We start from the raw sequence: 14,040 nt of genomic DNA, 5'->3' as shown, positions 1-14,040 counted from the left end.
CTCTCTCTCTGTCTCTGAATAGAGCCTAGAAGAGAAATTAAGGGACTCGGGTTCTGAGCTGCTGCTCGATATTTTGCAGAAGGTAAGAATCACGGAATCACTGAGGTGCCTCACCAGCCTCCTGACCTGCCGGTAAGGTCGTGAAGGAAATGCAGTGGGTGTGCTCGTATCCTTTAAAAAGAAAGGCACTGCGTTTGGTTGCTAGCACCTCAGAGAGTTCTGGCTCTTTTGTTTCCTTAGATGAAGATATCAGAATATACAAAAATCTACTTGAGAGGAGGGAGTCGGGGGATATTTTTTAAACTGTCTACAGAGAAAATAGAGATGACAGCTGTGGGAACGTCGAGCATCTGCTAGCTGTTCAGAGACTTCTTTACGTTTAAGGAAAAAATGAGAAGGCGCATCTTGCCCATTTATATCCCTTCTAGACGTGAATGGACCGCTGCTTTTGGGAGGTTGGCTTTGGATGCGAAGGTGCATGTGGGTTAGGGTATATGTGGAACCACCGCTCTGCTTGGCCTGGCCCCACCCTGTCCCTGGCCATGTGGATTGAGTGCAGATAACACTGCACCCTGGCTGTCGGCCCTCTGAAGGGTCATGAACCCTTCTCAAAACCCAAAGCTATGGCCCCTCCCCCCAGAAAAAAAATGCACCAGAGGAATATATTTTGCATACACATTCAGAGGAGTCACAGACCCTCCTCCAAACACCAAGCCCATCCAAGGAGCCCAGGTTAAGAATTCCTGTGTGGAGGGTGACGCGGAGTATCCGTTTGATCACCACGTGGAGAAGGTGGGGCCATAGCTAGGGGGGACTTCTGGGCATTCCACTATTCAGGACTGTGGGCTCAGAGATGTCCAAAGTCATTGTCTTGTGGCCTACTCTGATTCTCACCCCACATACCACCAGTCAACTAGAAAACCCTTGAAGGGTCGTGTGGGTATTTTATTACCAGGAGTAAAATCATGTCACTTCAGCCATTAGGTCCCACACGTAACCCAGTTTCCACTCTCACTGCTCCTGTTGTCCTGTCTTCCTTCCCAAAATGCCAGGCTGTGGCCACCTTGGAGCACACAAGCTGTCCCCTCTGTCTGCTCTTTGCTCTCTGGGTTTCCATTGAAGTATGGACCCTGAGAGCCCCCTTCCCCTTCACCACATCCCAGGCAGAGCCCTCGTCTTCCTCTGCCCCGGCCACAACAGCACTCACCATGGTCTGGCTCCCGCCCATCTCCTGGGCCTAGGCTGCGAGCTCCAGCACAGGTGCCAAATCTGCCTCGTTCTCTTGCTTCTTCCATGGAGACAGATAATCGCATCCCACACTTGTCATCACTACAAACGCTAATTCGTGCTGGCTGCCCTGGGAAGTGGTATGTCTTAGTCCATTCCAGCTGCTGTAACAGAATAATATAGACTGGGCAGCTTACAAACAAGAGGAATTTATTTCTCACAGCTCTAGAGGCTGGCAAGTCCAAGATCAAGGTGCCAGCAGGTTCAATGTCTGGTGTGGGTCTACTACCTTGTTCATAGGGGGCCATCTTCTCACTGTGTCCTCATATGGTGGAAAGGGCAAGGGAGCTCTGTCAGGTCTTTCTCATAAGGGCACTAATCCCATTCATGGGGGCTCCACCCCCAAGACCTAATCACCTCCCAAAGGCCCTGCCTCCTAATAGAATCGCATTGGGGGTTAGATTTAGCATACGAATTTGGGCAGAGGGTGGGCGGGGGACACAGACGTTCAGTCTATCGCAGGGTGTTAGCTTGGGTCCATATGCTTCGTGTCCCTGCCCCAGGATGGGTGTTGGAAACACTACCACAGTCTGTACTACTGTTGCAGAGAACTTTTGTTAGGAAAGGGCTTATTCTTAAGACTCTTTCAGATACACGAGGGTCACCTGAGGCCGAACCCTTGTATCTGTACATGTCTCTGCTAAGGGATCGGGTAGCTGGGGTTTGCCCTGTATTCACCTGAAGCCCACGGGAAACTTAAGGCCGGGTCTCCCCAGCAACACACATGTTCTTTGTCACAGACCGTGAAACACCCTCTGTGTGTGAAGCATCCACCGTCGGTGAAGTATGTCCGGTGCTTTCTCTCGGAGCTCATCAGAAAGGTCAGTAGTGGGCACTGTCCATCCAGCAGCCAGATGGCATCTGGGACTTGGCTGGCTCTCCAGAAGCGGGTCCTCTGCCCAACTTTGCCTGTGGGAGCTCAGGTCCATCCCCTGCCCTTTGCCTGCTCTGCAAACCCCCATATGGAAGGAGGCTCCCTGGGCAACTGGCTTCCAGCTGGGTTCCACCAATAAGAGGCCGTGGAGGGCAGGACGAAGGGAGAGGCCAGGGTTATTTCTCCCTCTCTGCTTCAAGGGGTGTCTGGCAACAGCTGCATCTCCTCTGTGGTTCCCCCAACAGGGTTCTCATTCCTACCTGGCAGCCCTGAGAAACCCCTCTTTCTGTCCTGCTGGCCCTAGGGGTTTTGACAGTTTCCAGCTGTTGCCGGTCTCTGAGTTGCCACACTGTCCCCACTGGAGGTTTTAGATCTTGCAATGCCTTTATAACTAGTTCCCCATACTGTCTTCTCCTCAGGAAAATACCTAGAGTGGTTCTTTCCTGACTGATACAGGATGGATTTTAAGGATGAGCCCAAACTTGCTGGGTTTCACATTAGACTGGACTTCAGAGAGGTGGTACCTCAGTGGTCAGCCCCTAAACATAAGGGCTGTGCCTCACGCAGGCTGAGCACATGGACCGACCCCGGCTTCTCCGCCACCTCCCTCCCCAGTTCCCACCAACTTGGCGGGTTTCCCTGGCACTTTCAGGAGAAGTGTGGCCACCCTACCCCACCCCAGCCCCCTGGCGCACAGCAGGGGGGTGCTCATTGATGAAGCCACACCCCATGATGTGGAGTGCCCGTCGTTGTGGCTTTTGCTGCACCCACTTCAAAGCACCATTTGTTTTCTCCACCCAAGACATCATGATGGCGGAGCAGAGCTCTCTGTCCCTGTCACATGGCAGCTCTCACGCTATCCCATTTTTGTTGCCCTAGACTACACCTCTCTGAGATACCCCAGGTCCCTCCACCAAGTGAATTTTTTGTATGCCAGGTGGCCTATATTGTCAGTCCACCCCAAACCGCCCCTCCAAATTTGGTGAAAAGCCTCCAGCCATTTTTGGAAGTCAGAGTAAAAGCGAATAGGCAGGTTTGATTTATGTGGGTCAATTTAATGCTCTTGCTGAAGTTCTCGCTCCATCCGCCCCCAGCATGAAGCTGTCCACGCAGAGCCTCTGGATGAGCTGTACGAGGCATTGGCGGAGGTTCTGACCGCCAAGGAGCCCAACCGGTGCCATCGAAGCTATCTGCTGGTAGGAGATGTGTGCCCTCCTCCCCTCACAAGCCAGACGCCCACCTCTGCATAGTAAATCTCAGGCTCCACTCAGCCTCCCGTGGGCTCAAATCCTGACTCATCACCTCTGTGGTCTTAGATGGGGTCAGTTAACCTCCATGAGCCTCAGTTTCCCAATCTGTAAACCAAGCTCTTCCACACATAACAGTACCTATCTTACGGGGTGTCCGGGGGTTAAATTGGGAAGTGCGCAGTGATTGCATAGAAGGGACCTGGTGCTCAGTCCCCTGTAAGTACCAGAGGGGCGGATGTTACAGGACGGCAGTCGCTTCCCGCTGTCCCCGGCCACCATCCTCACCAGCCTGGCCCAGTGCCTCCGCCTCCTGACTGGTCTTGCAGCTTCTTGTCCCTCAAAAATCTATTCTGCACACAACAGCCAGAGGGATCGTGGATGTTTTTGTATTTTGGCTTGTTTGTTTTTAACCGCTTACTATAAAATAAGACATAGATAGAGAAAAGCACACAAAAGCAATGTAGAGCTTACTGAATCGTTGCAAGGTGGCCAGCATGGTAACTGCCACGCCAGTCAAGGGACAGAAATGTGTGACCCATCCCCATCCTAGCCCACCCTCCCTTTTGTTGTAACCGCTCTGATGTTTTGTCACTGCCCTGTCCACCTCTGGACACTACTGTTTTGTCTTGCCCATTAGGTCGGCCTGGCTTGTGTATGTCTCCCTTCATCCACAGGTACCCCCAACCCCAGCTCTTTCTTTTCCTGGCAGTGCTTGTGTTGAACAGCCCTGGTGGTTCGGCCTGGACGGCTTCCCGCAGGCTGGCTTTTGGTTGCACACACGTGGTGCTCTTCAACTTGTTCCTCCATCCTCTGTTTCCCAAAAGTTGGCATCTGGATTCAGAGACCCACTAAGATTAATGTCTGTTTGATCCCTTTGGCAGGAGCACACTATGGGGTCCTAGGAGGTACATCATATCTGTTTTTCACCCTCTTAATAGTGGTTACGGATGCCCAAAGCTTAGACACATTAATCCATTGGAGGATTCAAAGGGGTGACTTTCTGATTCTATCATTCTGTTTTCATTCGTTAACTGGAAAAGGTTTACAAGGAGATGCCTCTTTGCATCCACTGTTTGGTTGCCCACTGGTGCAACTCATAGAGGAAAGGCAGGATACAGGCTCGATCTTTTCCTTTTCAACATAGTGAATTGGTTTCTTATCATCCCCAGAAGGGGTACATTTCATTGCAAATTGTGTCTTTATTGAAGCTCAAAGTGTGCTATTTTCTCTCCTTGAGTCTCTTAAATATGTTTCTCCATTTTCTTCGACATAAAGCATTGCCGTGGAAAAGCCCGGTGATAATCTAATTTTCTTTCCCATTTATGCCCCATGGCCTTTTCTCTTAGATGACTAAAGGATTTTTTTCTTGAGGTTGGTTGCTCTGGGCCAGTGATCTCAGGTACAGTGCGTACTCCTTCAATATTTATTTCAAGTCTTTGTTTTTTCAGGAATGCTTTCCCGAATTATAATTTTTAGTATTTGTTCTTTGCTTTCATTTTCCATAACATAGTATTGGGTTGTCAGAAAAGTCATGACGCATTTTTGCAATGAAAAACATAGAAAAAAATACGTCATGACTTTTCCAACAACCCAATACCTTAAAATGGGTGGTTTAAACAAAAGACATCTATCATCTCACAGTTCTGGGATCTGGGAGTCCAAAATCAAAGTGGTCATTAGGTTGATTCCTTTTGGGGGTGACAGAGGAAAGGTGTGTTCCAGGCCTTTCTCCTGGGTCTCCTCCCTGTGTCTCCTCCCGTGGTCTTTTCTCAGCCATGTCTGGGTCCTAATCTCTTCTTAGGAGGGCACAGCCATTCTGGGTTAGGGCCCGCCCTAATGACCTCCTGTTAACCTGATTTCCTCTGTAAAGACCCCATTCTCCGAATAAGGTCACATTCAGAAATACTGGGGATTAGATTTTAACATGAATTGGGGTGGGGGGGCACAGCCCATAGCAATCTCTTAATTTCTTTTTTTTTTTTTTAACTTTATTGGGAACAGCCATGGTCATTGGTTACATGTTGCTTTCATGCCACAATGGCATAGTTGACTTTATTAAGGAGGGCGCCGCTCACCGTGGCCCATGTGAGGATCGAACCAGCAACCTTGGTGTGTTATCAGCACCACCCTCTAACCAACTGAGCTAACCAGTCATCCCCTGTGAATTTCTTTTTGACTTTTAAAAATCACTCCTTTAAAAAAAAAAAAGGAAAGACTTGGCTAAAAAAAAAAAAAATCACTCGTTCCACCTCCTGTTTCTCTTGAGTTTGTTTTTTGTTTTGTTTTGTTCTCATTCTCATGTACCTTTATTTCTGAAATGATGTTTTTTCTGTTATCGTCACACATTCCTGAGTGTTTCTAGTTGCCATTCAGCCCTTGCTCAGGGTCGCTCACACCCCTCCAGACTGGGGTGGGCAGGTTCCTACCCACATGTTCCTGCTGTTCTTGGCTAGCCATGCATTTCCCGGGAACACCTGTTGGGTCTGGGTTCTTCTGTCCTCAGGTTCCCCACGCACCCCGTTGCTTCTCTCTTCTCTCTCCACAGACATGTTGAGCACAAGAGCTGTGTCTGTTGGTGGTTTGCCCTCACTTGTTGATATTTTCTGGTTCCCAGAGCTACCTTGTCACCCAGTTTTGTTGTAAAGGTTGTCCATATCTTGCTGCTCTGTCTGTTCTTACGTGAGCATTCAGGAAGATTCAAAACTACACTGCAGCCATCTTCCCTGAGCCTCCCCAGAGGGACCCCCAGATTTAAGAGGTAAATTGGATCATGTCACTCACCTGCTCAGAACCCACCAGTGGCTTCCCTTTGTACTTAGACTCAGATCCTAATTCCTGACGTGGCCCACGAGGCCCCGCATTCCCTTCCCCTCCCTTTCTCTCTTATCTAGTTCCTCCTGCTCACCCTGTGCTCCAGCCCCCTGATCTTTTTTCTCTTCCTTGAACTCACCAGCCACAGTGCTGCCCCAGGGCCTTTGCACTTGCTGTGCTGAAATACTCTGCCTCTAGAACCTTACATGCTTCACTTCTCCTTTTCACCCAGATCTCAGATCACATGTCACCTCCTCCAAGAAACTGTCCCTGACCAATCTATCTGAGCCTCCCCCCACCACCAATCTTCTGCTATCGTGTGGTCCTTTTTATTTTTTTCGTAGCACTGGAGAACTGTGTGAAATTGTCTCATTTGTTTATTATGGTTTATATTCCCTACTGGTATGTAAGTTCCATAAGAACAAGAAATGAGTTCATCTGGTCACAGCTGAATCCCCAGCACCCATTTTAGATGCTCAGGGAAAAACTGTGTGCGTGAACAAATGAATGCTCACAAACTCCAGAGACCTGAACCCCCTACGTGAGTTTCCTGAGCTCAGAGACAGCCAGGAAACCACCCCTGGGTAATTGCATGTTGGGGTTACCATTCTCAGGGGGCCCCAGGTTGGAGAACATTTCACAGCTGCATGTTCCATGGAGCATGTACCAGTAAGCCAAGTGTGGGGTCCCCCACCTGCTTTGGGAGCAACATGAAACTCCAAAGGCCAGAGAATTCTCCACCCCCAAATGTGATTCAGAAAGGTCCCACACACTGTGATTTTTCACATATAGCTCATGATACCAGAGTTGGGACTTTTTGTTGTTGTTACTAATTATAGATTCACAGAAAGCTACAAAAATAGTACAGAGAGGTCCTATGTGCCCTTCCCAGCTTGCCCCAGTGGACACATGTGACTCTCACGCAGCATCACAGTGAGGTCACTGACACTGGCACAGCGCATGCATAATTATGTCATTTGTCACACGTGGAGATCTGCACAGGGACCACTGCAGTCAAGATACAGACCTGTCCAGTCACCCCCAAGGCTGCCTCAAGCCACTCCTGTATAATCACACCCATCCCCTACCCCCGGCAACCACTGATCTGTTCTCCATCTCCACAATCTGTCATGTTTGAGAATGTTACATAAATGGGATCACACAGTAGGTGACCTTCTGAGACTGGCTTTTTTCACTCAGCATAACACCCTTGCGATCCATCCAAGTTGGTGCACGCGTCAATAGCTTGTTCCTCTTTGTTGCTGTGGAGTATTCCACGTATGGACTTACCGGTTTGTTCAACCATCTACCTGTTGTGATTTTATTTTATTTTTTTAACACCAGCTCCTTGTCTTCTGGTAGCTGGATTAATTCTTTCTCCCTGTCTCCATCCAGCCTTCTGGAGATGCCGTCACTCTCTCTGAGAGCACAGCCATCATTTCCCATGGCACCACCGGCCTGGTCACGTGGAACGCAGCTCTCTACCTCGCAGAATGGGCCATAGAGAACCCAGGGGCTTTCACTCACAGGTGACCTCGGAGCGCAGGGCAGGGCACCGAGGTGGCTTTGCTCTGGCACAGTTGCAGACACACGTCCCCTCCTCCCACCTAGGACTGTCTTAGAGCTCGGCAGTGGAGCCGGCCTCACAGGCCTGGCCATTTGCAAGATGTGCCGTCCCAGAGCCTATGTCTTCAGTGACTGTCACAGTCGTGTCCTCGAGCAGCTCCGAGGGAATGTCCTTCTCAACAACCTCTTATTGGAGCCAGATGCCACCACCCCTGTGGAGCACCCAGTACACGACACCCACCATTCAGAGAGCCCCAGGGTGACAGTGGCCCGGCTGGACTGGGACACTGTGACGACCCCCCAGCTCACTGCCTTCCAGCCAGACGTGGTCATCGCCTCAGGTACCACCTAGCCCGGGCCACTGGAGCGAGTGGCTTCCTGTGGCTCCACCCAGCTCTCAGCTCAGGGAAGGGGACAGTTGATACCTCAAGGGGCCGAGGCGGGTCATAAGATATCTGGAAGGGTCATCATGGGCCTCCAGGGTGACATCAAAGCACAGCATGTGCCTCCTGGGTGCCCTATAGCCACAGTCCTCCTGTTGGAGAAAATGGTCACACACACACCCATTGTAATGGTTCCATCAGGTAAATGAGCCTGGCTCTTCCCAGCAAGGCCTGGAATAAACAGGCCCCAGGGCACAAAGCCAGGCTGACCTGTTAGCCAGGCCACATCCGAGTAGACACTTTTATGTCCCTCTCCGGGCTGAGGGAGACCTCCCGGTTGCCCTCTAGAACCGAAATGAAATGGCCAGAGCAGCCCCGTCTTCAGACTTGGGGGCGGGGGCAGAAATGGCCATGGCAGCCTTGTCTGCAGGGCCACAAAGAGCAGCATGATTTTACCAGGACCATGTCTGATTCCTCTATCATGAGCACCCACAGGCCTCGGGTCCGACCATTGTGATGGCTGAGTCAGGAAAGGAGCCACAAGTGCCTCGCGCCCCCGCTCGTCAGCTCCGGCCTCCTTCACCGTGTCAAAACTATATGTCCATGTGTCCGTGAGGAGAGGGGCTCCTGCATGTCCCTGTTGTACATGCACACCCCTGTGTCTCTCAGAGACAAGCCCCCCCCCCAGAGGGGACCACCCACTTCCAGTGCAAGGACAGGGTCTTTGAGAAAAGGGGCATTTGCCTTGGCAACCACCAGGCCCCTTGTCCTCTGCCAAGCTTACCCAGTCCCATGTCTGGCTGATAGCGCTGTGCCTCTGGTCCTGAGCCAAAGCCCTGAGACCCACGGGCCCACAGTGGCCAGAACGCAGAGCCTGAGCAATACACCCCAAGGTGGCACCCTTTTCACTTCTGCAAGCCCGGCTGTCTGGCACAGGAGCGAGTTTGTCCCCCCACACTGCAGAGAACAAAGCGGCAAGCTGCTGGAAACAGAAGTCTAAGGCACAGTCAGGGTTTGCTTTATTAAGTGTCCTCTAAATAGGCCATAGGCAAAGAATTGATTTTTTTTTTTTTTTTAAGAACAGCCCTGATATTTTTCGGTTGTTGCAGTGTCTTTCAGCAGCTTTTTCTTCTCTCCTAAGGGTTTTCTTTTTTTACCTGCATAATTTTCTTTCCATCTAATAGAACTGCTGCTTTCCAGGGCCTCGCCCTGCTGCCAAGGCTGGCATGACCCACAGCCCTCCATTCTGGGGTCCCAAGTCCTAGGGGGAGTCCCTGTCAGTAACCGGGGCTTTTTCATCGTAGATGTGCTGTATTGCCCAGAAACTATCCTCTCCCTGGTCGGGGTCCTGCAGAGGCTCGCTGCTTGCCGGAAGGACCAGCAGGCTCCTGACGTCTATGTCGCCTTCACCGTCCGCAACCCAGAGACGTGCCAGCTGTTCACCACCGAGATGGGTGAGCCCCAGGCCCTGGGACAGGCTGCTGGCTCTGAGAGATCACGCAGACCTGCAGGGACACAGTGCTAGCCCCACGTGGGACTCCAGTGAGGCAGAAATCAGGGACGTAAAGGAATGGGACCCTGAAGACAAACCAGGAAGCCCCAGACCACACGACGTGCTGGGCTGACAGCCCCTGCCCTGGAGGTCAGCAAAGGAGGCAGGACTGGAGAATGGGTTCTGAGGCAGCTGGTACCACGATCCTGGAGGTCTGAGACCAGCGGCCCTACTGTGTGTTTATAGCAAGTTTCGAGAGCCTGTTTCCTTGTCTATAAAGGGGAAAGGACAGCAGATGCCAGTAGATGTCAGGGTGGATGAGGTTCTGGCCACAAGGGTCAGGCACAGGCTCTGGAGGTGGATCCCATCACACCCTCGTGGAGCTGGGCTGCCACTGCCTCCAGGTCACCTGGACAGCAGAAATGTCACCCGGGGGCGGAACAGGACCTGGCATGCAGGGAGCACTCGGGAAGACGGTAGCTGCTATTACTGGATTAAGCACCCAGTAAATGGAAGAGCAAGGGATGACTTTAGAGAATGGGGAGGGGTCTGCCACTTACAGCCCTGAAGTGGCACTGCCGCGGGCCGGGCGCTGTCTTCAGATCCCCTGGCAGCCGGTGGGGTGTGCTATCATCCTGCACCTCCCCATGGAACACTCAAGTACAAGGAGGCTAAGTGACTGCCCAAGGCTCCAAAGTCGAGCCAGGCAGCCGGTTCCTGCTCTCCACCCAGCCCCCCACCCCACCACCACCGCCCTGCAATCCCTACCACCTAAGAGGCCCAACCAGGGCTTCCAACATGTAACCTGGCAGCAGTTCAAGACCCTGTGTTTGCCCCAACCTCCCCCCTACCCCCAAGCAAAGGCCCGCCTGCAGCAGCCTCTGCTAACAGATACACAGACGAACAGATACAGAGACCATCCAGACTCCCACCCACGTGTGCTCACGTCCCATTAGTGAAACGCGCTGCAGCCTCAAAGAAGGAAGTCTTTCAGATACTTAATGGGAAAAAAATGTCTACAATATATCTTAAGAAGGCGAAGTGCCAAACAGCATATATAGTATAAGCTCATTTTTATTTAAAAAAATCATCTTCATGTTAACATTCATATGGGGGAAAACCTGGAAGAACATACACCAGTTAACAGTTGTTATACTTGGACAGCAGGATTATAGACGCTTCCACATTTTTGTCTGATTTCACTTTTATATTTTTTCATTCGTAAAAACCTGATGACAAAATGATCGTCCAACAGCTCTTCAGACATCTGTTCTCAGGAAGAGGTCGGGGGGCCCTTTCAGATGTGCGTCCAGCTTTTGTGAGGAGGCACTGGGCTAAGCAGCCAGGCAGAGCGGGTTCTGCCTGAGCAGCTCCTGGTGACAGGGTGGACAGGTGCAGAGAGCAACAGGGAACCCAGACAGGCCGTGACCTTCAGGGATGGGCACGGCCCGCGGGGCAGAGGCAGGAGGCCTGGCTGCTGTGAGCTGTTTAAAAACTCAATTCCTGGTCCTGCCCCTGGAGGCTGATTCTAGGTGTCTGGATGGGGCCTGGAGATCTGTGATTCGTACTCTCTCCCACCCCCACCCCCAGCCTGTCCTGAGCCCCACACTGATAGGGGTGGTGTCCTGTCCCCAAACCCCACCATCCTGACATGTGCTTTGTTTCCAGGCCGGGTTGGGATCTCATGGGAAGCAGTGCCTCGTCACAACCAGAAACTGTTTCCGTATGAAGAGAACTCAGAGATGGCCATTCTGAAACTAACATTGTAGGTTTACATATGTTTTTGAAGAGTACCATGAAAATTAAATCGATATCCTGGAAAGAGTTTTCATGCGGGAAAGGTGATAAAAGCTTTCAGTGGACTTGAATGTTTGAAGAATGTTAAATTCCGGGTCAGGAACCACAAACTATATTCTAAAAAAATATAAACTGTGTGTGGGTGCCCCCTTCTCTCAGCATTTCCGGTTCTTAGGCAAATCACCATAAATCAGAGATGAAAATTTTGGCTCAGAGATAAGCATTTCATTTGTGCAAAAACATAACGTATGTTTTCCCCCCCATCCTGGACTCCCACACAAAATCAAGCCCATAGTATACACGACACGTCTGCTCTGACAGTGCAGTGGGCCGGCTGTATTTAAGGCGGACGTGAAAACGGGGACACGACAGGGCAGATGCTGGGAAAGGCAGATACCAAGAGACAAAAGCAGGGACGAAGAGATGTTGAAGAAGCCCTGGCAAATCACAGAAAAGTAATAAACTGGGGAAAAGAAAACACTCAAAGAAGAGGAAAGGAAAAGACAGAAGTGGTTCTTCCAAAGAAGAAACCAGGCTGAACCAGTTTCCTGGGCACAAACCCCTCGGCATTAAAATAACTTCATTCCCCAGGCTGCACCCGCCGTCCTTACAGCTGCCGTCCACTGGGAGGCGCTGCTTGAAGGACTTTGCAGGGACTGGGCAGCAGCTGGAAGGGGCTGCGGGAGGGAAGTGCCAGGTTTCTGGAAGGGGAAGGAGGGAGCAGGGAGGGGTTCACGTCAGCATGAGGGTCTTCCTTCCCCGACATCCAGCACCAGGACACACTCGGTGGGGTTCAGTCTTTGGCCCAAGGGATCATGTGTCCATAAGCAAAGGGAGAACCGTCTGCTTCCAGCTTTCGTCCCAACGAAGCTGCTTGGACTCCCTGAGGTTCTTCCGGAACCGGTTCAGTTTGCCAGCAGGATCAGGAAACTTTGAGAAAAGCATCTAGAAACAATATAACCAGACCTTCCCTCATTCCGGCTTCCCGCCAGCCCGGACTCCCGCCTCACAACAAACAGCAGCTGCCAGGCCAGTGATGCTACTGAAACCCTCCCTCAGTGGCCGCACTACCACCCCTAAAGTCCTGGAGCCTCCAAGGGCCTCCCTGCTTCCACACGCAGCCCACTGAACCGCTCTCAAACAGCTCAGACCCCCGAGTCCCCAACCCAGCAAGCCCCCTCCCTCACCAGGCATACGAGAGCCCTCATGCCAGCCACGCTCCATCTCCTACGCTGCCCCTACCTGACAGCAGCCAAGTTCACCATCCGCACAACGTGCTCCCAGCCTCTGCCATGCTGTTCCCTGCACCAAGAGCACCTCCCCCACCCCGCCTGGTCAGCCTCTGCCCAGCACCATCCGGCCCACATGCTGGGAACGAAGTGATCGCGTTGAAACTTTCCAGGTTTGCTAAACTAAGTCAGGTGTGTGCAAACTACAGCCTGTGGGCCGAATGCAACCCTCCATGTGTCTGTAAATAAAGTTTCATTGGAACGCAGCCAAAACCATTCACAGATTTTTCTATCTGGGCCTTTCCACAAAGTGTGCTGCTCTTGGTCTCAATTGTCAAAAATGATGTATTACTGTTTGTGATAAGAACTAAGTATCCCTTGAAGACTCCCGCCCATCCTCCAGGAGGCTCCCTTCACTCCTCACTCTCCTTCCAGTGTGTGGGTGCCCCCTTCTATCAGCATTTCTGGTTTTTGAGCAAATCACCATAAATCAGAAATGCAAGTCGCTCCCTCAGTGACACACACATTGCACCTGTGCGTCATCGGTACGGTGTAAGCTCCATAACCCCAGACGGCAGGTGGCGTGCACCCTAATTCCCCCAGCCTACTGAGCCCGGCCTCGGGCCGCTGCTCCCTCCCACTGCCCATCACAGGCCCACTGGACGGCAGGAGCATAGAATCCAGAAGCCCAGCTCGGCCTCCAAACACTGCAAGGCCTGGCATAGGGGCAGACGCAGCTACCTGCAGCTGAGCGGCCAGTTCCTCCGAGTCCTTGAAGACTAGGCCGTTTTCCTCATGTTTCACAAGCTCGTGTAAGCTGTAGAGACAATTGAGGGAGGCCTGAGGGGCATGGAGAAGAAACCGAACCCCCATGATGCCCAGGCCACCACTGCCCACCCGGAGGCAAAGCTACCGGTCAGGGACAGTCAGTCTGGTTTCAGTGACTCTGTTCTTAGGTTTGGCATCTGAAAAAAAGACCTGGAAAGACACACATCAAAAACCCCAAACCAATTCGGGGACGGAGGGACGGTGAGCTGGGATTTGGACCTTTTCTGTTACATGACTGTTTTCAGTGAGTACAGGCTCCGTGGGTGCTGTGATTTTTTTCCTTAAGCGCACGGCAGAAAACAAGGTAAAAACGCATCCCCCTGGAGGTAGGCTCAGCACATTAAGGGTGACTTTTCTGGGTAACCAGGGGGTTGACCCAATGTGCAGAGCTCAGCTCACACGCGGGTCTAACATCCTGGATTTCCCGTTCAGAGGCTGGCTCCTGAGCCTGTGGCACGGCAACTGTTTCTAGAACCTGTTCTAACACTGCCCTCTCTAAATGCCTATCTTTGCCAGGAGGAGT

The 14,040-nt window shown here is 51.7% G+C and overlaps 2 protein-coding genes across 4 annotated transcripts in view; one reads left to right on the top strand and one right to left on the bottom strand.

Annotated features, from left to right (window-relative positions):
* The window catches only part of EEF2KMT (eukaryotic elongation factor 2 lysine methyltransferase), a 14,102-nt gene extending 2,577 nt beyond the window's left edge, over positions 1 to 11,525 (top strand). For 2 of the 3 annotated variants that reach the window (XM_019660334.1, XM_019660335.1), the window contains exons 2-8: positions 23 to 82; positions 2,028 to 2,108; positions 3,256 to 3,357; positions 7,618 to 7,751; positions 7,834 to 8,129; positions 9,476 to 9,625; positions 11,332 to 11,525. In XM_019660334.1, coding sequence (XP_019515879.1) covers positions 23 to 82; positions 2,028 to 2,108; positions 3,256 to 3,357; positions 7,618 to 7,751; positions 7,834 to 8,129; positions 9,476 to 9,625; positions 11,332 to 11,432 — 924 coding nt within the window. In that variant the 3' untranslated portion in view covers positions 11,433 to 11,525. The remainder of the gene's footprint in view (positions 1 to 22; positions 83 to 2,027; positions 2,109 to 3,255; positions 3,358 to 7,617; positions 7,752 to 7,833; positions 8,130 to 9,475; positions 9,626 to 11,331) is intronic. The other variant, XM_019660337.1, reaches the window with a different exon arrangement.
* Positions 11,526 to 11,621: 96 nt separating this feature from the next.
* The window catches only part of ALG1 (ALG1 chitobiosyldiphosphodolichol beta-mannosyltransferase), a 12,032-nt gene continuing 9,613 nt past the window's right edge, over positions 11,622 to 14,040 (bottom strand). Inside the window, exons 11-12 of the mRNA XM_019660338.1 lie at positions 13,431 to 13,598; positions 11,622 to 12,405 (exon numbers count right to left, since the gene is read on the bottom strand). Coding sequence (XP_019515883.1) covers positions 12,274 to 12,405; positions 13,431 to 13,598 — 300 coding nt within the window. The 3' untranslated portion in view covers positions 11,622 to 12,273. The remainder of the gene's footprint in view (positions 12,406 to 13,430; positions 13,599 to 14,040) is intronic.

Source organism: Hipposideros armiger, unplaced genomic scaffold (assembly GCF_001890085.2).
Source record: "Hipposideros armiger isolate ML-2016 unplaced genomic scaffold, ASM189008v1 scaffold_315, whole genome shotgun sequence".
NCBI lineage: Eukaryota > Metazoa > Chordata > Mammalia > Chiroptera > Hipposideridae > Hipposideros > Hipposideros armiger.
This window is presented reverse-complemented; position numbering and strand designations above follow the sequence as displayed.